The sequence below is a fragment of the Azolla caroliniana genome, unplaced genomic scaffold (genome assembly GCF_043228905.1).
Source record: "Azolla caroliniana isolate FFs.n. ecotype wild unplaced genomic scaffold, voAzoCaro1.0.p SCAF_11, whole genome shotgun sequence".
Lineage (NCBI taxonomy): Eukaryota > Viridiplantae > Streptophyta > Polypodiopsida > Salviniales > Salviniaceae > Azolla > Azolla caroliniana.
In genome coordinates this window covers 3399734-3424976 of record NW_028230446.1, presented here as the reverse complement: position 1 = coordinate 3424976, position 25243 = coordinate 3399734, and the positions used below count along the sequence as shown (strand labels likewise).

At 39.0% G+C, this 25243-nt stretch overlaps 2 protein-coding genes across 6 annotated transcripts; one reads left to right on the top strand and one right to left on the bottom strand.

The window, feature by feature from the left end:
• The first annotated feature begins 11385 nt into the window (after positions 1-11385).
• Positions 11386-16328, top strand: LOC147857604 (uncharacterized). 2 transcript variants are annotated; one of them, XM_087328010.1, is made up of 8 exons: positions 11392-11498; positions 13310-13422; positions 13870-13969; positions 14159-14215; positions 14384-14541; positions 14634-14678; positions 15805-15896; positions 15995-16328. In XM_087328010.1, the coding sequence occupies exons 1-8, from the start codon at positions 11451-11453 to the stop codon at positions 16153-16155; spliced, it is 774 nt and encodes a 257-aa protein (XP_087184136.1). In that variant the 5' UTR covers positions 11392-11450; the 3' UTR covers positions 16156-16328. The 2 variants fall into 2 exon arrangements, with proteins under 2 accessions (XP_087184137.1, XP_087184136.1); XM_087328011.1 differs by lacking the exon at positions 13870-13969 and having other exon boundaries at positions 11386-11498.
• A 1152-nt stretch (positions 16329-17480) lies between these two features.
• LOC147857603 (uncharacterized) lies at positions 17481-24545 on the bottom strand. 4 transcript variants are annotated; one of them, XM_087327859.1, is made up of 7 exons: positions 24408-24545; positions 23612-23733; positions 22494-22629; positions 20745-20830; positions 20348-20416; positions 17900-18107; positions 17481-17814 (listed from the first exon to the last, which is right to left on the bottom strand). In XM_087327859.1, the coding sequence occupies exons 1-7, from the start codon at positions 24469-24471 to the stop codon at positions 17696-17698; spliced, it is 804 nt and encodes a 267-aa protein (XP_087183985.1). In that variant the 5' UTR covers positions 24472-24545; the 3' UTR covers positions 17481-17695. The 4 variants fall into 4 exon arrangements, with proteins under 4 accessions (XP_087183985.1, XP_087183986.1, XP_087183987.1 ...); XM_087327860.1 differs by having other exon boundaries at positions 22512-22629; XM_087327861.1 differs by lacking the exon at positions 20348-20416.
• Between the last annotated feature and the right edge of the window lie 698 nt (positions 24546-25243).

Genomic DNA, 25243 nt, shown 5'->3' with positions numbered 1-25243 from the left:
GCCAACAAAAGAGTACCAACGAGAGTCGGATAGAGGCATAAGTAGCGCCCAACCGGAACAAAGAAGAACAGAAGAACCTAACCAAGCGGTAACGGGATTTCAACCGGGTACCGGGCCAAAAGCTGAATCTAGCAATACCCGAAAGGTGTATTGTTACTATTGCGGCTGGGAAGGTCATTACAACAACCAATGTCCGGTTAAAAGTAGCGAAAAATGACCAACAGTCAATATGGTGGTAGCAGAAGTAGCGGATATACAGCAAGTCACCACCAGATCAAAAGGAAAGATGACGAGTGGGAAGCATAGGAGGCCATACGAAAATAGGCCACTGAATGGATTGAAAAGGCCAACAAATGCAATGTCACCGAAATGAAAGAGCGCACGAATGCAGTGGAGGAACTCATCGTAAAGGCACAACCGGAGAACCCCACGTGGCAAGCACTTCAGGAATGCCAAATCACATTACCACTGGGTTAGTTACTGCAACTAGTGCCCCGATTCACCGACGGGTTGAAATCGGCGTTGGCTCCGCTAAGTCCTGCACTGGCTCCGACATTTTTTTCAAATTCGGAGGAAGGACCGGTAGTGGTGGACACCAGTAGTCCGGCAATCACTACGATTATTAAAGGACGGGAGCTACTGGGTACGATAGTCGATGGCGGATCAGGAGTAAACGTGATAAGCGTCCGGGCATGCGACACTTTGGGAATTCAGGAGTGGGAACCATGCCCATTCTGGCTCCGGATGGCGGACACCAGCTTAGTCCGACCGGCCGGCTTGATCCGAAACTTGGAGGTGACGATCGGAGGCCATGCTTTCCGAATTTCTGCGGTAGTCCTCCAGATGAACGCTCAAGGGGCATACCCACTACTGCTGGGAAGACCATGGTTGAGGACTGCCCATATCAAACAAAATTGGCAGAAGAACAATATTACGTTCCGAAGAGGGAAAACGAAAGTAAGGGTACCCACGCAACCGCAAGCAGGCCCCGGCAAAGACGTAACCCCACTATATGCCGAAAGTGTGAACATGCTATCAAGACTACCCGATGAGGAGGTGGATCGCTACCTTGAAGAGAACCCAAGGATAATCCCTTTGTTAGAAGTGGATGTGGTAGAAGCGGTATCTCCATACATCGTGCAGATGGAAGAGGCCAATGAGGAACCGGATAAGGATGCAATCTGGGAACTGCGCCAAGCACAGGAAGCCTTGGAACGGGAAATGGCGGTATCCCAACAAGTAAAGGCATCCCAACTAGAAGAAGTAAATTTGGGCACCGGAGAGGAAGCGCGTCCGGTACACGTGGGCAAGGAGATGTCATCGGAAGACAAATCGGCAATGATAACATTATTAAAAGAATTCCGGGACGTATTCACCTGGTCCTACGAAGATATGCGGGGACTAGACCCCCAACTCTATCAACACCAGATTCACCTCAACAAGGATGCTAAGATGGCCAACAATTCTTGTAGAAAAGTACGTTATCTTGCCACTTGAACTCCTTATAGCGTCGAGATGTCCCTAGCAATGTGGAGCAAAATGCATGATTTGGACCAAGGTGGGCGAAGAAATCCTTAGCAAAATCATCAGAGTGAAGTTGTTGTCGAATAGTATCAAGCAGACTTGAATCTAGTGGCGTGGCACAAACCGTGGTTGCTTGTAGTTTTGCTAGACCAAGGGGAACTTGCCTTTGATTGTCGAAAGTTGGATCTCCAGGGCAAAGTGCCAAATATGAGCGTCGAGATAGAGCATCTGCTTGCCCTTGTTGTTTCCTTGGGCGGAAAATGATCTTGAAATAAAAACGAGTTAAAAGTTGCGCCCACCGAGCTTGTCGCCTATTTAGCACTCGAGTCGTCTGAAAATATGTAAGATTTTTGTGGTCACTGTAAATGATGATTTGATGAGGCGAACCTTCCAAGAAATGTCGCCATTGCGCAAAAGAGTCGACCACAGCTAGTAACTCTTTGTCATGCACCTCATAGTTGATCTCTACAACATTAAATTTTCTTGAGGGAAACGCGACTGGATGCAACTGCCCATCTTCACCTAGTTGTGATAGGATGCTCCCCAATGCAAAGTTGGATGCGTCTGCCTCAACGATAAATGGTTTTTTCATATCAACATGAGCTAAGACGGGAGCTGATGTGAATGCCTCTTTCAACTGAGTAAAGGCTTTGTCTGCTTCAAGAGTCCAAACAAATGTTGGATTTCTCTTGGTGAGTTGAGTGAGTGGCAATACAATCTTCGAATAATTCCATATGAATTTGCGGTAGAAGTCTACAAATCCAAGGAAACACTGGACATCACAGACGGAACTTGGAGTATGCCATTCCAATATTGTTTGAACTTTCGCTAGATCCATGAAGATACCTTTGGATGAAATGGTATAACCCAAGAACTCGACTTCTTTGCAATCAAAACTGCACTTCTACAATTTGGCATAAAGACCATACTCTCTTAAAGCATTGGAATACCTTCCGCATATGTATATCATGCTCCACTTGCGTTCTAGAGTAAATCAATAGATCATCTAAATAGATGATGAGAAAGATATCTAGAAAATCTCGGAAAATGTCATTTGCCATATGTTGAAACACGGTGGGCACATTTGTGAGCCCAGAAGGCATGACTGTATACTCGAAATGGCCATACCGAGTGCAAAATGCAGTCTTCCACATCTCTTGGTCGAATACGAACAAGATTATATGCACCCCTTAGATCAATCTTGGTAAAATTCTTTGCCCCACCAATGCGCTCTAAAAGACTGGAAATTAAAGGTAGAGCATACCTATTTCTTATTGTGACTTTATTTAAACCACGATAATCCACGACCAAACGAAGTGAGCCGTCCTTTTTCTTCACGAAAAAGATAGGAGCACCAGCTGGAGACTTTGAATGTCGAATAAATCCCCTTGCAAGATTCTCGTCAATGTATGCTCGAAGAACCTCAAGCTCCGTTGGTGACAGATTGTAGATTGGACCATAGTTCTAGCCATACGTCCCATTCGTGTCATACTCAAACGCCAATATTCGTATCATACTCATACGTGAAAAGGCTCCAAGTATGATTGAAATCCATACGCGGTACATAGATATATTATATATACATATGGTGTATATGGTGTACATTGTGTGTGTGTGTGTGTGTGTGTGTGAGGGAGAGAGAGAGAGAGAGAGAGCGTGTGTGGTCTAGAGAGAGAAGCCCTATTTTGCATGTGTGAGGAGACAGTGAGTGAGTGTATATCTAGACTCTAGAGAGAGAGAGAGAGAGAGAGAGGAGCTATGGGTTTTGTCTGTGTGAGGGAGTATGTAATATGTTTATTAGATATCTAGATTTTGTAGAGAGAGAAAATCTGTTAGTTCTCGTGTGTGAGAGAGAGAGAGAGTGTGTGTGTATGTGTGTCAGATGTCACTTCTATTCACAAAATATTATGAATATCAAAAATTTAAAAAACCAAAAAAAAGTCAAAAAAAAAAAAGAAGCCAAACGAATATCGCGTATCATACGCGTACGTTTGCAAACGTTCGCGTACGTCCAGTAAATTGGACGTACGCGAATATTAGGAACTATGGATTGGACCCCATGGTGGCTCTTTTCCTGGTTGTAGATCAACGGGACAATCGTATGGTCGATGCTTTGGAAGTACACTAGCTTTGACTTTGTCGAAGACATCAACATATTCTTGATACTTTTTAGGAATGTAGCCCTCTAACTTCCCTTGAGTGTCACTAGAAGGTACAACTGATATGGCAAATAAGAATAAATCTTCTTTTGCTCCTTCTTGGCATAATTGTTGTAGGGTGATGGTTAAATTTGATGAAGAGGAACAACATGTTTGGTAGAGGGTGAATTGGTACCACTATGTTTTTCAAGGGGAGGATCCTGGGTTCGACCCTTGACTATTATGTTTCCTTTTGAAGGGCACCTAATTTCTCGTCGTCTCTAATCAATTATTGGGTTGTGTAGCTCAAACCAAGGCAAACCAAGGACTATTGGTGCTCAAGGCTACAGATTATATTAAAGGAAACTAAACATCCTAAATCACCTAAGAGTATGTGTATCAGCTCAGACTCCTCGAATATCTTTCCAGAAGCTATGGGACAACCATCAATCACTACTACGAAAACTAGGCAAGGAAGTTTATGCAAGGGTATTTGATGTTTTCGGGCAAAATCTCTATCCATGAAACAAGAATTGGCTCCGGTATCTAAGAGAGTTGGGATATGAAGTTGACAACTTGGTGTCCTAACTTGTACTTGGGTTGAGAAAACTCTACTAACATGCTTGGAAGAGATGGAACCCACACAAGGTTGTATAGATCTAGGACTGTCCAACCAAACGGCTCCAATTTTGGCCGAACTTATTTGTTTGACTCCTCTTCTAATTGGCTTAGGACCTCAAACTTATTGGATAGAGTTGGATTACTAGAAACACTAGTTGGCACATTTTCAACAATGCTAGACTCATTTCTATTATCATAGTTAATGTGATGTACATGACGTCTCGGTCTATGCGAGCAGTGAATGGCAATATGTCTTGGACCTCCACAATATAAGCATAGTCGATTTGCTCAACGACATTGTTTCTCTTCATCTGATAGAGGTCCTCGTTGTCAGGTCATATCAATCTCCATTGGTGCCAGGCTATCCATTGGTGTTGGGCTACGTGCTTGCCGTGGAGTTGGGACGGGGCTATATTGTTGCCTTGGAGATTGTGCCATCACTGATGCATAAGTTGGTGTAAATCTTGATCTTGTTTGTTGTTGTTGTCGCTCAAACCTACGCTCAAAAGGCCGATTATCACATCGTACAACTTGGCTAATAGCTTTTGTAAGGGATTTTGGATCCTCATGGAAGGTAAGAAGTAAATCTTTTAAATCTCCACGGAGGCCCGAGCGAAACTGCTCCATTAAGGCTTGTTCGTCCCAAGGAATATCACTTGCAATGAGACAAAAATTGGCTACATACGTTGATGCTAGTTGATCCCCTTGCCGCAATGTACAAATCTTGTTGATTGCCATTCTTACACTATCTGTGTCTCCGAAGCAAGCCTTAAACTCTTTGATAAATTCTTCAAAGTTGTTGAGTAGGGGAGAATTTGCTTCTAGCAATGGAGCAAACCATGACAATGCCATGCCAGTCAATATAGTGCCCACTAACCCGACTCGAGATGAATCCATTAGATAACGCGTGGGATGCATCTGAATTACCAACCGCACTTGATTTATAAAACCTCAAAAATGTGCTCTCTATCATGATATGGCAAGACTCGAACCCATAACCTTATGTTATATGGGTTGAGCTCTTGACCATTACATTATCTATTGTAATATGTAAGATATTATTTTCATTTAAGTTTTACCATAGAAAATTATTGAATATTCCAGATTTCTTTGGAACATTCTAGAAGCTTTAGGACTATTCCTGAGAACACTATAAAAAGAGGCACAAGGCATTATTTCGAACCAAATTGGTTCAACGCCAGTCTTAAGCCTCATAGCTATTTTGTACTTACTCTTCACATAATATATCATCTGTTATCATCACCCTCTCTCTCTCTCTCTCTCTCTCTCTCTCATGAGTCTTATGCAGTCCGTCCTCTTAGTACTAATAGTACTTCCATTCTCTAGTACTAATTCTCTCTCTATTTTAGTACTATTCCTGACACTCTCGAACCATCGAATTTAGCGGGGAGGCTGATTTTGGGCTCCTTAAGAACTCCTTGACCATCGACTTTTAGTTGTTGTAAAGCTACTATTGCCGACTCTAGTTGTTGAACCCTTCGTGTAAACTCGTCGTGTATTTGTTGCTTCTCTACAGAAACCTTATGTAAATCTTCAAGCAATTGTTGATTCTCTAGCTCTAGTGATGCAAACTTGCTTTTGAGAATCTCCATTTCTGCAACAAGGGCGAGGTATTCTTGTGGGTTGCTCATAGCCATGGGTACTTACTAGTGTTTGTGGAAGAGGGTAAAGGAGAAAAATTCGAATCAAACGGTCAGAACAAAGTAAGAGATTGAACGATTAAAGAAGGTATAAGAGAATAGAAGAAGAGAGGAGAATGGATTGATAAGAGAAGAGTGGGTCTATTAGAATAGAATGATTACAAGGGTGAGTTGGATACAAGGTGGGCTTGGAGCTAAAGATTGGTGTTGATTTGAATTGATTTGAGGATACATGTATGCCCTTATTTACAGGTTCCTATAGGATAGCTTAGAGATATCTATAATGTTCTAGAATGTTCTAGGACATTCTAGAACATTCTAGAATTATCTAGAGTTTTTGCAATAATCAATGTAATATAGAAAGTAGCTTTTATCTTCTCATATGACAATAAGCTATCTCAATGGTTGAGGTTTTCAACTATGGATTACAAGGTTTGAGGTTCAAGTCCGGGTGACACCATAATGGTCATGTGTTCATGACACAGAAGTCCAGGTGAAGCATAATGTTCACGGATTCATGACATACCATACATGTTTACATGGTATTAGAGCGTGAGGGTTGAGAATCCTTGGTTGCTGACAAGCGTTCAACACAAACAAACCCTAATCTCCGGAAAAGAATAAACATGAAGAAAATGGACAGATGAATGTGTGGCGCTCTTTTGACAGAGAAGTTGGACAGAAGCAACTACGCATCTTGGGAGTACAAGATGCACCAGTATCTGCTCGGGCATGGCTACTAGAGTTACATCCATGGAGAAAATGAAGTAGCACTAGAATCGGCACACAAGGATTTTCCGGTTTGGGAACAAGGAGCAAGTAGAGTTTTGTACTGCCTTGCGTCTTGTGTGCATGATAAAATGTTGGGCTACATTCGGGATGCAAAGACGTTGAAGGAGGCCTGGGAAAATTTGAAAATAATTTTTGTCGCAAGTACCACGGCCCAGAAGTTGCAACTCCGTCAAGAGCTCAATAATATCTGAGAGAGGGATATGACGATGATCGACTACACCATCAAAATCAAAGAAATCTGTGACGCATTGGGGTCCATCAATGTGACGGTGGACAAGGACGAAATGGTATAGATTTGTCTCAGTGGTGTACCTCAGAGGTACGGGCCGATTTGGATGGCAATTTGCACAAGGGAGAACCCATCGTTGATTTTCGACCTGCAACCAATGCTTATGGTCGAAGAGAACCATGCAGGTGTGTCAAGAAGCACACAATCAGACAACCGAATGCTGTACACAAAGGTGGATCGGCACACAATGGTGGCCATCGACAAGAGCATAATCAAAGGCATAATCGACATGCCGTAGTAGTTCCAAACCCTCCACAAGCAAGGGGAGTCATGGCAACACCAGAAACTAGCAAGGAAAGATCATAGAAAAAGTGAGTGTTGGAAGAAGAAGGTCAATTCAAATAAGTCCGGATCGAGCAAAGCCGAACAAGGGAATCAACAACGATCGCACTATGTCGAAGGCTCAGACGGAGCCGGAAAGGGCTCAGCCTTCGTGATGAAGCACAAACCCAACTCGATGAAGACAAGTACCTCAAAACCGAATGAGATGTGGTACGTCGATTCGGGAGCGTGAAATCACATGATGAGCCACAAAGAGTGGTTCTCATATTTGGAGAAACCGGAACAACCGGGGTAGTCAAAACCGGTGACAACACCTCACATCCCATCAAGCATGTTGGTGATGCCCCCCTGATCCATGTTGGACAGAAGGGGAGACTGATGAAGGTTCTACACGTCTCGACAATCATGAAGAACTTGGTATCGGTCAGAAAGATTGTCGACGAAGGGATATAGGTCCGGTTCACACACGTTGGATGCTTCATTGAAGAAGAAGGTCAGATCATCGCGCAAGGGTGCCAAGAAGGGAGGATGTTCATCCTCAACACTAACAACGTGGGCACCGCAATGTTAGCCAAGGGTCAAAAAATCGATTGGATTTGTCGAAGACTATGTTCGGACATGTGATACATGCTACAGAGCAAAGATGCCCCGACATTATCCGTAGGTTTATTGGAGCCATTACCAATTCCAAGCAAGTTGTGACAATCTATTTCTTTTGATTTTATCACAAATCTTCTGAATTCTAAGGGCTTCAACGTTATTTTAACAATGGTTGATCGATATACTAAGATGGCACATTTCTTGCCCTACACTAAAGAAATCACTAGTGAAGATATTGCAAGTATCGTTATGCGTGAAGTTTTTCGGCTTCATGGTCTTCTCGACAACATCATCTGTGATCGAGGACCTCAATTCATATCTAAATTTTGGAAGCATCTCTTCACAATGCTCAAGGTCACCTGCAACCTCTCTTCTGGCTACCATCCCAAAACGGATGGACAAGCAGAATGTAAAAATCAAACGTTGGAGTAGTATCTTCGGTGTTTCATAAGTTATCAACAAGATGATTGGGCAGAGATATTACACTTTGCCGAATTTGCATATAATAATTCTATCCACTCCTCTACTAGGGTGACACCATTCTATGCGTATACAGGCTATTATCCTCGCTGGTGTTTATTTGAAACTCCCGAATTACCCACAAATCCTAGTGCCCGGGATCATTTGGACCAACTACGTGTTGGGAGACAGGTCCCTCCGGATGGGAAGGGAGAAGAACAGTGCTGATGAACAAACTCGGCCGAGGCCGAAACCGGATGAGGAGTACTCGGCTACGGAGAGTCGGATGGTGCAGACCCGGTGAGAACCGGATGAGGAGTCCCCGGCTACGGAGAGCCGGATGGTGCAAACCCGGTGAGAACCGGATGAGGAGTACCCGGCTACAGAGAGCCGGATGGTGCAGACCCGGTGAGAACCGGATGAGTACCAGGCTACGGAGAGCCGGATGGTGCAGACCCGGTCAAGACCGGATGAAGAGACATATTCGTAAATATGTTTCTGAGAGTCCATCATGGCTATATTTGTAAATAGCCGAAAAGTCATATTAGTTTAAATATGACTTAGGGCAAACTTTTAGTAGTGGTTGTTATTCTTGTTGGTGCAAGGAGACAGAGAGCGCGGAACTGTGTACAAAGAGAGAGAGAGAGAAAGAGGTCGTTGCCTCTGTTGTAACCGCCGCATGTGACGAGGATCGTGAGCACGAGGTCGTTGCCTCTGTGAACTCACTGTTGTACATTCTAGCATAGTGATAGTTTGCAGCCTGTGGGCTGCCGTGGTTTTTCCCTTAGTTTGGGTTTTCCACGTAAACATCCTGCGTACTTGTCTCTTCTTCGTGTCGTTCATTATTTCCCGTTTTTTCTGTGTATGATTCTAAGCTCGGTTGTGGCCGAGCGTTGCGTATAGGGAGCGTGCAATTCTCGTCACTACGCAAGATTCAAGCAGAACTGTCTGACCATCTACATCAAGCCCAACAAACACAGAAGGACTTTGCAGATCGTCATCAGCTTCGTCCTGTTTCGATATTTGAGATCGCGTATGGCTATTACGATGACACATAAAGACAACCCGACCATGTGCCAAATTCGATTATCAAAGGTTAGGCTCTTTTCAAATTGTTCTCTCTAAGAGACACACACACACTCTCTCTCTCTCTCTCTCTCTCTCTCTCTCTCTCTCTCTTACAATGTTACAGTCGAGCTTATATATACTCAAGCCCTAACTTGAGAATGTGTTCACACTTAACGATACAAATTGGAAGGAGTTGGCCTTTTATGCCAACAAAAGGGTGAGGATTGAATTATCTCAATCCTACGGTGGGAGATAACTTTAGAGTGTTTCATCACTTGGCCACTTTTTATAAAAAATGCAACCAAGTGGGAATTACACACAAGGGCCTAGGGTTTGAGCATATAAGAAGGCTAGCTACCTTCATGGCGAGGCATCTCTTTTCTTTATTCTTTTGAGATAGAGACTCTAATCAAGTGGCCAAGCTCTAGCTTCATACTCATGTACCTCCTTCAAACCCAAGGTACGATCCATCTTTGTACACGATGTTATGGGACACTCGTGGGGGAATTGGATCCATCTCTCACCGTTGTTAAGGGGTGGTTAGGTGAACCGGCACCCTTTGTTTCTTATTTTCCTCTCTAATTTTGCTTAATGTTAGTTAAGCTTATAACAATTAAGATACAATATCCCCACCACATACATCGGCCGATACTTTGTTGTGCATATATTTTTAATCTCACGTACATCTCGTTTCATTGTGTCCAATTTTTTCCTCCTTTAATGCTTCCTTTAACTCAATCTTATTTAAACACCCATTTGTCTCTAATAAAGATTTCTTAAATTCTTGAATCTCATCTTCAAGTTTTGCAACCATTTGTTTACGGACCCTCATTCTAGATGACAACAATTTGTAGTTTTGCATTCTCTCCTCCATGAGTATCCTAATCTCTTCACCATGCTTGTTTATGGTTCTAGAATAAAAATCAAATGATTTAATAAGCATTGACTCCATTGCGGCTTAAGAATCTTTGATGAACTTGACTCATTATTGATCATAGTCCAGGACTTAGTGGCCCCCTTGCAAGTGTTTACCATTGTACGATCAAACTCTACGAGAAGTATACTTCTAGAATCTGTTAGACCTAGTTGATTACATGAGCGATATTGCTAGATCATATCATAGATCTTGTGATTAGCAACGATTCATTCCCACCATAGCTTGTCAAAATCGGACCTCATATAACCAAGTTATGGCTAAAATAAACTTTAAGAAGAAGAAGAAAGAGTAAGTTATGGCTAGCAATGGGCACGGTTTGGTTTAATTTCTTTGATTTGAAACCAAACCAAACCAAACCCGAACCGTTTATATAAAACAAAAACCAAATTAACCCGTTTAGGGAAAAGTTGAAACCAAAGTGAACCATTTAATAAAAAATTTAAACCAAACCATTTAAGGAAAAGTTGAAACCAAACTGAACCATTTAATAAAAAATTTAAACCAAACCATTTAAGGAAAAGTTGAAACCAAACCAAACCATTTAATAAAAAATTTAAACCAAACCATTTAAGGAAAAGTTGAAACCAAACCGAACCATTTAATAAAAAAATTTAACCTAGCCATTTAAATCAAACTAATTAAACATCTAAATAAACAAAAACACATTTTATTAAATAAGCATTTAAGTTAAATTTATTAAATCAATAAAAAAAAACATTAAATTAATAAACTATTAAGGTGAAAAAAAAATGTTAACCAAAAACCTATAAACCCAAGTTTTAGAACCGAACTGAACTGTTTAGCGAAAATCCAAACCATGGCTTAACGGTTCGGTTCGGTTTGAGCCGAAACCGTGCCCATTGCTAGTTATGGCTAAAATAAACTTAGAAGAAGAAGAAGAAAAGAAAGAAAGAAAGAGTGTCCGGGAAGGTGAGGGGCTACTTTTGTAAATTTGCAGAAACTCACAAATAGCCCCTGAGCAGTTCTTGTTCTGTGCTTCTCTTCTCCATCTATCCTGCCTCTACTTTTCTTTTCCTCTGTTCCCTGCTGCATTTTCTCTCTACCCACAAACAAGTATCATGAGCAACAGAGGTCCTCTTGAAGACAGGAAGAAGCAGAGTTTCCAGGTATATCTTCTTCTTCTTCTTCTTCTTCTCAGATTAGCCCAACTGTTTTCTTTCCTACTTGGCCTTGGAAAATACCGTTATTTTAGTTCATCTTCTTTTCTCAAAATTGGGCTTCTTTTAAACTTTTTTCTACACTTCCATCGTAAGCTCATACTAATCCTTTTCCCTGTAGAAAATTCAGTGGGGGTTTTCTGGTTTTTTGGCCATGGAAGAGACAGATAGTCCAGTTAATCCTGATTGCTCAAAATATAGCCTCGTTAAACTGTCTCTATGCCCCCATCATGAGCCTATATCGGGTCAAGTCAAGGTTGTATCTTAGAAGAAGAGAGATAGATTAGGATGTTCACTTTTGTGATTGGATGTGGATTCAATTGTTAAAATTCACACCATAGTCTTATGTATTGATTGTTAATCAATAATTTCAAGTATAAGCTTCAATTCAATTGTTTGTAGTTAATAAGCACACAATAAGCTTCTGTATTGATTGTTGATGATTTCAATTATAAGCTCCAGCATGCCCATTTATACTTGCTTCACTGTTAAGCTTATGTATTGGTTGTTAATGATTTCAATTATGAGCTCTGGATGCGCATTTATTGTTAATCGATTTATAATTATATAAATTGATTGTTAATTCACTTGTATGCTTATGAATTGATTTTGTAATTCAGTATATTAGGTTTGAATTCATTCATAAACTTCCATTTTCAAAGGAAAAAACACATGAACAAAACACAGCATGGCCAATAAGGATTGAAACAAAAAGGGGAAACCACAAAAGGCCATACATCAACCCGGATTACTAATCTGGCATTCATTCTTAGGATCCGAAATCACTGTGGTGTCCAAATGTGCATATATTTCCTTTCCTCATGAGGTAGATCTCTACGTTTATATTTTAGAGTTGAATGATCCCGACAACACTTATATGGAGTGAATGGAATTGGATATATATGGATAACTCCATATATTTCTTTCACTAATAATCTTAGTGAGGAAGAGTCCAATGGTTACAACTTACAACTTGTGGTTTAGAGACACTGAACAGATCACGCGGATGATGATGATGATGATAATTGGTTATCATCCTCAGGAGACCAATACTGTGATGTGACCAATAGATGAGTTACAAGAGTCTCATTTATCGAGTTTACCAAATTGATTAAAAGCTGCTCCTATGGTTGAATAACAAAGGCGAAGGCTCCTACATCTTAGACGAAGGCTCTCAGCATTCAATTGTGGCCGAATCAGAGCATTGTATCACCCCTGATATATTAGGGAAGAATATCTTGTATATCCACGTATAGTGAAGTTTTTCTTGGAGTCTGTGGACTCCCGTGGTTTTTCTCTTTAGGGTTTTCCACGTTAAACTCGGGTGTTTCCTTTTTGTGTTTGTTTGTCCATCTTCTCTCTCTCTCTCTCTCTCTCTCTCTCTCTCTCTCTCTCTCTCTTTGCAATCCTACATTCGTCGTTTTTCCCAACAATTTATTTAGACTTGACTGCAAACTGATGCATCCAACATTATCTTTCCCCTCGAACATGTAGCACTATAGCCATGCTAGAAAACCTTGTTGTTACTCTTATTTTGAGTATCTCTAATGTCCATTTTTTCCGTTCTTTCCAAAACTATGTTAGGATTGGGAGTAAATTTCAGAGTGGAGGGAACATCTATTATAGGGCATTTTATATAGGTGCTCAGAGTAACATGGGTGTAAGCAGATTACTAAAATTTTCAGATTTTACATGTGAAAACTATGGTCAATATGTGTAAGGTTTTGAGGCCGTTGTGTTGTGTGTACAAAAAATTTCAGAATACGGATGAAGCAACAGCGTTGCCGAGATTCAAATGTAGATGGGGTCCTCTACCAAGCCACATTGACAGCTCTCAAATCTGTGAATTGCTATGTCCACCACCTGGGATCAGGTAAATCTGTTTAAAGAAGAAATTAGCATTCCAGTGTATATCAGTTAAAAGTTTATTACTCTCATACATGCAGCCTAAGAGGATCTTTTTTTCGTTAAAGTTTTCAGATTTATGGAAATTTTTTCTTTGCTTTTCTTCCTAGTGGTTTATGGAAATTGAACCACGGGGACTATCACCGTTTAACCAGGAGTATAAGAAGATAACCCCTTCTGAATTTGGAAATTACTGATTGTACACTGCTGATGTGGTTAATAAATACACTAAATTAACTTCAAACTTATACAAATTGAGTTATAAAGTTGGAATGGATCTTTATGGCTTTTTGAATAGAATGGATGGTAATATGATAGACATGCGGTCTGTTAATGATGGAAGATAAATGTATTGAGTGCTTAATTGGATTGAATCACACGTTTAGTGAAGGTAATCTACTTTCAATCTTTGCAGAGAAATAATGATCCGAAAAGGGATCAGACCACGTAACCATTTCAAGGACAACAGAGCTGCAATTTCTAAAAAGAGTGCTTTAAATCACGCCATGAAACAAGTAGTTAGATTCTCCCTCATCTTAATAAATACTACAATAGGTAGAAAATAATTAGTCTTGTATCAAAGACTAAAAAGAAACGAATACATGACAAAGAAAGCAGTTAGATTCATCCTTCCTATTTATGTGTGACAATGGGAATAATTATTGTAGTTGCAAGTTTTCTCAATACTAATTTGATGTAATCAGGTTGCTATCAGTAGTGCACCAGAACCAATAATTAAACAAGTCAAACCAAAATATGAGGTATACCTATAATAAGTTATTTATTTTACTCTTAATAGTGTCCCTTGAGCTTAAAATCGCACTTAAGGGAATCCGAAACGTTATATACATTCATTTGGGGTTCTTTTTCCCTTTATTCCTATAGAGAATGCAACCGATTCCTTCAAGCTGATCTCAAATTCATTCCAGACTCAGCATGCTGTCAGACCACCCAAGGAACATGCCGTTGATTTCGTAGCAAAAAATATGAAAGAGGTTGCTCAAGCAGCTGCTGCTGCACGCCGTGCTAAGGAACCCGAAACCGGTGGTGATAAATACAAGGAGAATTTAGGAAAGATACCATCATAGTAAGAATAATAATAATCTCAGGAAGTGTTGCTTTTATACACTTTGGAATCAAATTTTGAAGATATTAAATGTCTAAATTTTCCCTTTACAGCCTAATCAAAAGAAAAATTGAGCTTGCTCATGCAGTGGAACAAAAGTAAGTCTTTCTCTCTCTCTGAGGACTATACCTTAGTTGCAAGCCAATTGTTTTTACTAACCATGCACCCAGGTTCAAATCTCATTATCTGAACTAGTTTACTACGAGATGCTAACGCATAATGTAAGGTTTGAACACATGAATTTCTGATCTCCACAGAACAACCTTACCAATTGAGCTACAACTGTCTGGGCTCTGTATTTGTCTGTCTCACACACTCATTATGAATGTAACATTTTAGTTCTTTTCATCTTGCTCTATTGATCTACACCTCTTTGCCTTGGGCATGCTGAGGGAGTTTAGAGCTAGTCGCATATGCCATCAAAGGAAAGTGGGTATATAGACTGCCTGACTATGTGTTTGTTAGGTAAAAAGAAATCAAGCCCAAAGTATTAGCAATAATCAGGATCCTTATGCACAAAGATATATCACCACTGGCAACTCAAACTTGTCAAAGGTCTAGTAATCTCTTGCATTTCGAGTACAAAGAAATCAAGCCCAAAGTATTAGCAATAATCAGGATCTTTGTGCACAAAGATATATCATCATTGGCAACTCAAACTTGTCAAAGTTCTAGTAATCTCTTGCATTTCGAGTACAAAGAAATCAAGCCCAAAGTATTAGCAATAATCAGGATCCTTGTACACAAGGATATATTATCACTGGCAACTCAAACAGGTCAAAGGTCTAGTAATCTCTTGCATTTCAAGAAACGCAATCACTCAAACAAAATCATGTTCGTTTTTTGTCGACGCTGTGCATGTCTTAGATAGAGCTATGTATAGAACACTCTACAGTGCACAGAAATTTCAAAGCAACTTAATATATTGGATGATGCCTATCCTCACTGCTAGCAGCAACTGTTTAATACATACGGCTTATTTTGAACAAATGAATTGATTTCTGTAATCTCATGTTTTATTATTGCCTCTTAAAGACAATGAAGGTCTTTGAAATTCTTAGGTAGTGAATTGTAAGGTTATGAGCCACATTAAGACATTAACGTTTTTGGATCAATTTCCTCCATTGGGAAAGAAAAGCAAGTCTGGTTCGCATGAGCTTGTATAAAATGGTTACTGGAAGAAAACCATGCAATACCATATACTTGAAGTTATATTTTGTGCAGGTTACAGAACGATAAAGCTCATCGATTACCCCCTGGTTATGTTGAGATGACTGAGGACGACAAGGAAGAAGTTCTGAAAACTCTTCGAGCAAGTATCCTTGCAAGTCGAATCTTAATATTATTTCTGACTTACTTTTAAGTTATTAAGCATTCCCAATTGTTTGTTCTTTAATATATTTTTACAAAACAGATAAAGCTCTCTTAGAAAAGAAATTGCGTGCTCTTCCATTGATGTGGGACACACCAAGTCAAATCAAAACAAGAGCTAACATGGACCTTGAACTTCAAGACATTGAGAATGCTATCAAGCGCTTCTCAAGGCCCCATGTCTATATGTCACTGAATGATTAAGTGTCTTTTAAAGACCATATATATATGTCAATAACATAAGGGCATACATACACACTCTCTTCCTCGAACAATGTCATGCAAATGGTAAAATACAATTACTTTCTTTGAAACATTAGTACAGCCGATGGCCTATGGTGTATTTAGTTTAAAATGATCTTTCCGACCTTTTTAAACATGCTATGTTAATTGTAAGGTTGCCATGGCAGCTACCATTGCACTACCCAGCAGAGAAAATACTTGTATGGTGTAATTAGTTTGAAAAGCTCTCGCTGGCTTTTCTAAACATGTTATATGCACATTAAAGTCTATTCATGGTAGCTGTTGCTCTACACAGTTTTGTTCCATTTTAGGTGTTTCACATTTTGACCTTGTTTCATTATTAATTGACATTTAAGACAAACTCCCATTAGTATCCTTATTCATTGGCATATATGTAGCAAATATCGATCTTAAGTTGCCCCTCGTAATTCCATGGATCACTGGACAACTTTCTCAATGTAATGTAAAATTGTATTGCAGAAATAGGGGTTGTAACAATGAATTTAACTTATCTTTCTCAACTTTCCAAGCATGTTACCATTTTGTCCCGTTGCAGTATAATCTTCTTGAGGCATGCAGCTTCAACCACTAGCATTGTAGTAATCTGTCTCTAACCCCATTTTTCTAACATGGTTTCAATAAAGCAATAGTACTTCAGCATGTATATGCCATTTGATATTGATCGGAGTTCAAGTTTATTTTTGAAAATCTAATTGATAAATTAATTGAATAGTATTAAAAGAGCAAAGTAAAGATGATGGCAAATTTTAACAGTGAGGTATTTAATAAACGAATAAGAAATCAATAGCAAAGGGGATTGTGTGAAGAGTGGCCAGTAGTCTAAAAAGATAATATCACTGTCTCTAAAGAGGCTAAGTTGCTAATGAGACCCACAAACATTACAAACACATTACCGTATGATATCCATCATAGCTATAGGACTGGGAATGCTGGTTGTAGTTATAAAATTCAAGCTACCTGGTGATAGATACTGCACAAAACTAAGAAAGTGTTGTTTAATACATTATGCAGCTTAGGAGCATAGTAATGCAACGGCATCCCTATGTACATCCCAAGATATCTCACATTCATCTCAGCATACAGGCATATTTGCCACATTAAAAAATCATAGAGGGCGATACCAAATCAATTGACAGCATATGGGAGATCCACAACAATATACAGTGCAAAGAAGGGGAAAATCATTTGGTGGCAATGTGACAGTGCAACTATTCATGTTTTTTATTTGTGCAAGAAGGGGGAAACCTTTTGGTGGCAATGTGAAATTTGTGCAAATATTCTCTATATATAGGAGATCTCTAAAGATATTACAGCGGTCTCTCGAGACCTAAGATAGTTACAATATAAACTATGAGATAGGGGCAGATTTGGCAGTCAAAATCCATGGCCAAATGTGAGACCATATTTTGCTCAATGTCAAGTCCTATACACCATCCATGCTTGAGTTGTGTATAAGCATATGTTCCTTTCTTGCAACATGTCATGTCGGTGGATCAGATGGCGATTCATTAGGTTGCTGGAGGAATTCAAGTGCTTGCTGTGCCACCTTTCTTTCCGCTAATGATTCTAACACAATATCTGAGCCTCCTTGAATGGGACCTAATCAAATAATTAATGGCAAAATTTTTATAAAAAAACCAAAGGAAATTACTCCAAGGAAAAACAAACAAATATATATATATACCTGTCCTTGATGGGAAGAGGCCCATACTGACAGCAGAAATAGGCAAAGTGGCAATTTGTTTTCCATATTGTGGCGATGAATTTGCTTCTTTCTTAGTTGGACCAATACCTGATACAGCCACAGGATTCGATACACTACCCAGATGTCCGGCAAATCGAGCAAATGATGTTGCTTGGCATTGTAACTCAACCGATCTTTTACAATTACCCTAGAAAGAAGAAATAGCTTTTATTACTATGCATCAACATTACATAAAAGGAAGATAATGTCACTACATTCTCTATCCTTCAATTTATCCGACCATATAAATTTATTCATTATCACAGTAACAATCCAATTACTTCCGAACAATAGAGGGATATCAGCAAACTAATCATTATTTGAAAACCATTCAGATGTATAATTCTGGCTTGAATCTATTACAAGATTATTAGGATAGTGTTTTGCTACTACTACAAGAATATCTACAGGGGTAGTTTAGTTTAAAAAAATATTGTCCAAATTATTGAAAATATTTATTTCTAGCAGTGTCTCGTCTCTGCATACAGAGAGTTGTCAGAAACTGTTGAGTCTTATTGACAGCAGAAAGATCAATGGCCAAGAAATGGCTCATTGCAAATTCCTTTCGTGAATCCCTAGAGAATAAATCATAAATTCATAAATGATGAGCATCTCCCATATACCATGTGATTCCCATAAGCACAACGTCATCATTACAATTTTGAGAATTTCACTAAAAATTTTATGACCATTAATGCAAAGATTATAGAAACCCCACTAGCATCTATACTGTTAACTAAGCATCACCATGGATGAAAACCAATGTTATCATTAAGTGACCTCTAATTAAAAGAGAGCTCTATGAAATAAACCTTCCCGTACCCACCAGACAATGACAGAGCTCGTACTACTCTTTCCTCTACAAGAAAAGTATCGAGGAAAAACCTAGAATGGGTCTAATAAATCTTCATTCATGGAGTAATACAGAAAATTTAACTGAATACCAATGGATAACTTTAGCTTGATCTTTCTGCCCTTGAGATAATGTCAGTGAATCGCCTTTAAACGGCATTTGACTGAGATTAAAACCATGTAGGGAATGGAATTAGTGGGAAGGGATGGGAGAAACAATTTCTTGGAGTTCCTAAAATTTTGGAAGAATGGTAAAACACAAAAATTGCTGCAAACCCCCCAAATAAACAAAAATCTTGGAACAGAATTTTCTTCTACATTTCTGAAGTGATTTTTTGGGAATGTCGAAGAAAATGGCTATTCCCCTTCCTGGAACTATGCTAATAGATGTTATCCATCTAGTATGATTGGATAGGGCCTCTGTCCAGACTCTAGAGGACGTTAAATGTTTGCTCAAACTTTTTAAGTTTTGTTTATTCAAATCTTCAATAAGACTGGGATGTGCATCAAGAATCCCTCCCATTAGAACCGACTCTTTTACATTCAGACTTCACAAAGACGAAGGATCAGAAACATTATTCAATGAAGAATGTGCACTTGTGTTCGCCATCAGCCTTAGAAAAAGAACTAACCCTTGTGTATCCCTTCCAAGAAGAGGAGAATTAGGTCCCATCTCCATACAATCCAGCATTTTTGTGTCCTTCATTAATTGACTCAGGACCCTTAACTCCTTGATGGCCTCCTTTCTGTCTTACAACTTTGGAGAGATAAACTTAGTTCATTCAAAAATTCTTCCGTATTGTATGAGACACATTTTCCGAAGTTCCAAATTCTTTCTCTATCTGTTTACCTTCAGAAATAACCCTCCAATCTCTGCTATTTTCTCTAAAGGGTTATAGCATGTACAGGAGCTTGTTCAAAAGGTTGCAGTTCTAGGCCATCTATTCATTCCAAATAGCCTGATAAAAACTCCCACGAAATTCCGGTAACATATATTTTGCTTTCCATCAACCAAGTATATCTTCAAAATTCTTTATGACATCTTGGACTTCCCTTGGAAAAGTTGTCAAACCTTTCTTCATTGCCCATTCCTGTTATCACTTTCCCCGAACAAATACTGAAAACCTTTCACCAAAGACTTCTAAGTTTGTTTGCCTTCTTCCTTGCTTCATATTCATAACATTCTTTAACATCGTCCTCCAATGGAATTAGCACAATCTGAAGCTAGTGATAGCACATCATTCCTTGACTCTTACAATCTCAATGAATGAATGCTTCAAGTTTCTCCCAAGTTTGGCTTGAACTTCAAAGCTGGATAAAATTTCTAGAAGTTCCTCCATTGATAAATCTTGCATAATGGCCTTTAAACTCAGAAAGACATACAAAGAAGATACTATTGACATCTCATGGTGAGGTACAGACAGTTTGAGACAAAGACGAGTATAGGCCCCTAGATTAAGGGCCTCCAAGTCCAATTGTAGAAATATCACAGAGATCAGATTCAGATACTCCAAGACTGCTCACAAGAGGACAGACCAGATGGCGGCAAACATTATGATGCTCCAGATGCTGGTGGGTATGTGAATTATCAAATAGAAGACTTGTCTACATAGAAGTATCATTACCCAAGATCAAGCATGAACCCCCACAGTGACGTCTCTCCAGCACCTCTATACATTATACCCAACTATTTGTTCCTCGACTTTAGGGTTCTTATTATTGTGTATTGAATACCTCACTATTATAGTGACTTCTGTATCATAGGTCATTTTGGATTGTGTCCCATATCTATTTCACTTCATTCATCTCGCTCACCCTCCCTCTCTATACATATATACATCATTATGATACAGTGATACAACAAATGCACTCCTTATCATTTATTGCAATATTACATTATTAAAGGGAAAAATTAACACAAAGCCAGAAGTACCTCTATGTTCACATCTTTCTCTTTGACACTATCAGACGCTGCAAATCGATCCAAGGTAGTCTCCACTTTACGTGCCAGTGTTGTCACTACAAAAATAACATGTTTGAAAGATTCATATGAACGTCTACTAAAGTACACAAGCAGAATGGTTCACGAGGTAGAAAACACAATTTGATATTTAACAAAATAAAATAAAAGCCACAAATGTCTTGTAATGCCTCAGTGAATGACTACTATGACTGATAGGTAGTGACTGCCCTTGTCATGAGTGATTTTGGGTATGAGTGCTGAAAACCAAATCAAAGGATTAAGAAGAGAGAATCAATCTTGTACAGTGTTGGTGATTTGATGGAAGGAAATGAGCAGCGAACAGTAGGATGGCATTGCCGTTGCAGCAAAGTTAGATGCATAACAAATTATATTGCTTCTATATTTTATGTTAGGAAGAACTAGTCAAAGGTTAAGTTGTCGACTTTGACAACATGGTGAAATACAGTTTCTATCCGAAAGAACTGCCAGAAGCAGAATAAGTATATTTGAAAGCAAATGAAATTCCAGGAAGTATACCCATGACAATAGGTTGCATTTCTCCACTCATACTCTGAACTCAAAACCTCCATCAAAATATCCAGAGTAGAGAAGAGGTAAAACATTTGGAGTATCTCCCATGATTGATAGCATCTTATGTATATCCCAAACATTAGTGACTCTCCAAGGTGGTATAGTACCTGTAAGAGAATGGATTCTTAGAGAATCGATTGATGATGCAGGCTTGATCTTCTGCTTCTTATCCTTACTGTTAGATTATCTGACATAGAATACTCAAAATTACAATGAAAAGCTCTCCTCCTTATCCAAGAACATCAATAAGGCTCATAGAACGCTGTCCTTGCAGATAAATAGAATGAAACAATTACAATGAAAAGTGGGGAAAGCGGACACAATGAAAAACTAATTGAGACTCAAAACTCAAGACACAAGACTAAAGTCAAAAAGCCTAAAGAATGTCCTTGCATATTAGATATCACATTATGCAATGTAAATACATGTAGGATGTAATCCAGAAGCTGTAAGAAGGTTTGGATTAAGTTTTCCCAGTTTCTAGGTTAGTCAAGCCCTTTCTCATCTTAAAAAGTTGTAGAATATTATTGTCAGATCCCCCATCTAGAGTAATTATTCAAACAAGGATTATTAAGTTTTTGTATACGCAGTCCTAGTAAGCTATATATAAAATGCAAGCTGCTACTTCTAACCAGAGAATTTATAGTTAGTTACACAATACACATGCATTATAAGATGAAATATGTAAGACTATAAGCAATAGGCAAACCTGCCCTATCATTCATGTTCAGAATATGAATGCCAGTTCCCAGACCAAATACAGTAGTTTTTATTATTAGTTTTTAATAATTCATCATACTGGCACATCCATTGGATTAGTTCAGCCCCACCTTATGTTTTTACTCCTTAGCATACCATATCAATCACACATCACCATCATTGACCATTTAACCTTAGCAAATCTGTATTTGGTAGTACATAAAATTATTCAAGCAACTCATGACACTATTTTCAAGTATTAATCTAACGCCACGTTAATTTCCACTTTTGCCCAACTTAGCTCTTACTGAAAAAAGGCTAATTAATCAGGAGAAGGTATATACAAGTACATTTAACGCACTAACAATGCCATTATCATATATTTCTTCGTACACTATATATGCTTGCTTAAGAGGGTTTAAAAGGAACCTTGTTGTAGGCGTGCACCTGGGTCCTCAAAACTCTCTCTCACAAGTGGCCGAGGTTGCATTATTGACATGCCTGATCGAACCTCATGACGGATTGCATCAAGTTGTGCCATTGCCTCACGTAATTCCTTTTGCACCTTTTTCAAGAAAAGCCAAATATCAATTTTCAAGGAGCTAGGCAAACTTGATTTTCCAATCCAAAAGATAATTAATTGAGTACATAGTCTGTGATGAGCCTGCATAGTAACCCACTGTTGTGTATGTACAACCATGTAATGTCAAAAAGATAAAAGTTGAAAAAGAAGTAAAAAAGTGGTGATGTGTGCTTACTTTCCCATATACACAAGGATTGGGTAGAAGCATCCCATTGACTCCTCAAATATGAATCAATTCATGCCACATCTGTATCCATCATCTCTTGTTTATTCTATTCACTCTTGGGAAAAGGTTAAAGGTTCAGTTATTGAGCGTGCTTGTTGAAATTGTTTATTGAAGGATGAAATTAAGAGCTGCTAGCAGTATCCCAATGACTCTTCAGAGTATAAATAAATCAACTCACCCCACGTCTCTATCTGTTCTAACCAATTCTTTATTTGGAGAAAAGGTGCCCTTGTTCACGATAAAAATGCATGCCAAATTTTTTTAACTTACTGATTGGAAATATTCATGCAAGGAACAATACTAAGATCAAACAGAGGCATAACACAGACTCTTCCGACTGTGAATCTCAACTCGTACCAGCTTTGTCCTCTCTTAATGTAGTCCCTACAGTAGTCAATGTGTTGGTTACGCAGTAGCTCATACATCACGCATATCATGGGCTGACTTCTGCCCAGAGCCCCTGAGTTCCACCATTGGAACTGTTGCTCAAAACCCCAATTTCCTGGACTATTAGTCCATATCGGATCCTAGATTCTGCTGTTTAGTGGCCATATAGTCTACTTACATAAAAATACCTCCAGTACCTAAATTTGGGGCAATGCCTAATGTCAAGCTTGGTTATCGACACTGCCAATAACATTGGATAATTAATAGGTTCTTAATGGAAGTGTAGATTTGGGCTAACTCTTAACAAAGAAAATCAAGAACACCAAGCCAGAGGGGTTTATTGCTACTTACATCATTAACTTGAGATTGTTGCATAATTGTGTCCACTTGACCTCTCATAGTTTGGAGGTATCCAATGGCTCTTCCAGTGATCCTACCTGCTGCTCTCGCTATGATAGGTAGATCTTTAGGTCCTGTAAAAGGATTACGAATAGATTTTATTCTTCTTTTTTGTTTCTCAAAAATGCAACAAATAACTCAAACTTGGTTGACCTTTCAGATAGAGGGAAAAAAAGATATTAGCATATAGATGCAATAAAATATAGAAGAAAGTGATATATTGAAAATTATCACGCCCTTCTGGAGAAGAATAAAATGAAGAAAATTTTGATTCCTCTATTGCCTACAACAAATTAAATAAAAAAGGATCAATTTGATAGATCTTCTAGTATACATGCAATAAAATTAGAGAAAAGACGAAGAAAAAATGAGGATATCCATTTCTTTTCTTCTGAAAAATAAGATAAAAATAGAAATTCGATAGACTTTCTGAGAGAGGCAAAGATAAAAATACTTCAAATAACGTAACAAACAAAAATAAGGGGGGGGGGGGAGGGGGGAAGAATTGTGGAAGAAACAAAAAACTGATTCTTTCCTTGTGTGCTGAAGATGCAATAAAAATAGAAAGATGGTCAACCTTCTCACAGAGAAGAAGAGCGAGTGCATCAAAATATGCACTGCCAGTGGAGAAGAAAAGCTGACATCTAAAACAGATAACAAATGCAAACAAAACAGAGGAAAGATGCATTTAAAACAGGGGAGAGGGATAATTGTAAGAGAGAGAGAGAGAGAGAGAGAGAGATCTTACCAAGGAGAATGACTGAGCCAGCAAGGAGAACGAAGACCTCCCCATAAGACAAGCCAAACACCATAGCCACAAGCAGCTCTGAGCTCCTCCAAAAATTTCTGACATGTGATTAATGTCAAATCTTAATGCTAATGTTAATTACCCTTCCCCTGTTTCTCCTATTTTCTTCTCATAAGCCCTTCTCTCTCTCTCTCTCTGGCTTCACCAAAATATGTTTCTCATTTGTCCATGTATCGATACTCTCGTGTCTCAAATGAGATTTGAGAAACAGGAATGGATGATCGTGGATCTATACAATTAGTACTGAAAATCGCACCCCATTGATGGGAAAGAAAATCGAAGCAAGAATCCTTGATCAATCCCGATGGATTATCGGTACATATGTTGGTCGTTAAAGAGTACATGCAGATCAAGTCCGACCCTCGATTGGTTTGTGAGAAACATGACTACAAGCAAGGAGAGATCGGAATCAAAAGAAAGCTTGTACATTCGGAAGATGTGCTTCCTTGGAATCAGCACAAGGGGAAAGTTTGTGTGCTTTGCCTCGTCGGTAATGTGCTCAATTGCTTGTAAATTAGCTCCCTTGGTGATCTTTAATTGACTTTTTTTTAACAGGTAAGTTGGCCCATTGATCGACTAACCCCTCTGCCTTATATGGCCTTAGACTAATATCAATCCAATAGAGTTGCCCAATGTAGTTGAGCGTGTGTAACTAAGCTTCCTCGGTTACATAAGGACTTTGGAAGTATCTAGCACGTAGTTTTGGAACACTGACACTCTAAGACATTGTAATAACTTCACCCCTATAGGGCTTTGTAATGAATCCATAACTCTAG

What these genes read in the sequence shown, in the direction of transcription:
- LOC147857604 (XM_087328010.1), top strand. Translation starts at nt 11,451, where the DNA reads ATGAGCAACAGAGGTCCTCTTGAAGACAGGAAGAAGCAGAGTTTCCAG. An exon ending in TAAATCACGCCATGAAACAA is followed by an intron (nt 13,970 to 14,158) that starts GTAGTTAGATTC and finishes TGATGTAATCAG; the next exon opens with GTTGCTATCAGTAGTGCACC. An exon ending in GCTCATGCAGTGGAACAAAA is followed by an intron (nt 14,679 to 15,804) that starts GTAAGTCTTTCT and finishes TATTTTGTGCAG; the next exon opens with GTTACAGAACGATAAAGCTC.
- LOC147857603 (XM_087327859.1), bottom strand. Translation starts at nt 24,471, where the DNA reads ATGGTGTTTGGCTTGTCTTATGGGGAGGTCTTCGTTCTCCTTGCTGGC. An exon ending in AGAAAGATGTGAACATAGAG is followed by an intron (nt 20,417 to 20,744) that starts GTACTTCTGGCT and finishes ACTTCTATGTAG; the next exon opens with ACAAGTCTTCTATTTGATAA. An exon ending in ATAATGTTTGCCGCCATCTG is followed by an intron (nt 18,108 to 20,347) that starts GTCTGTCCTCTT and finishes TCTTCTTTCTAG; the next exon opens with GGTAATTGTAAAAGATCGGT.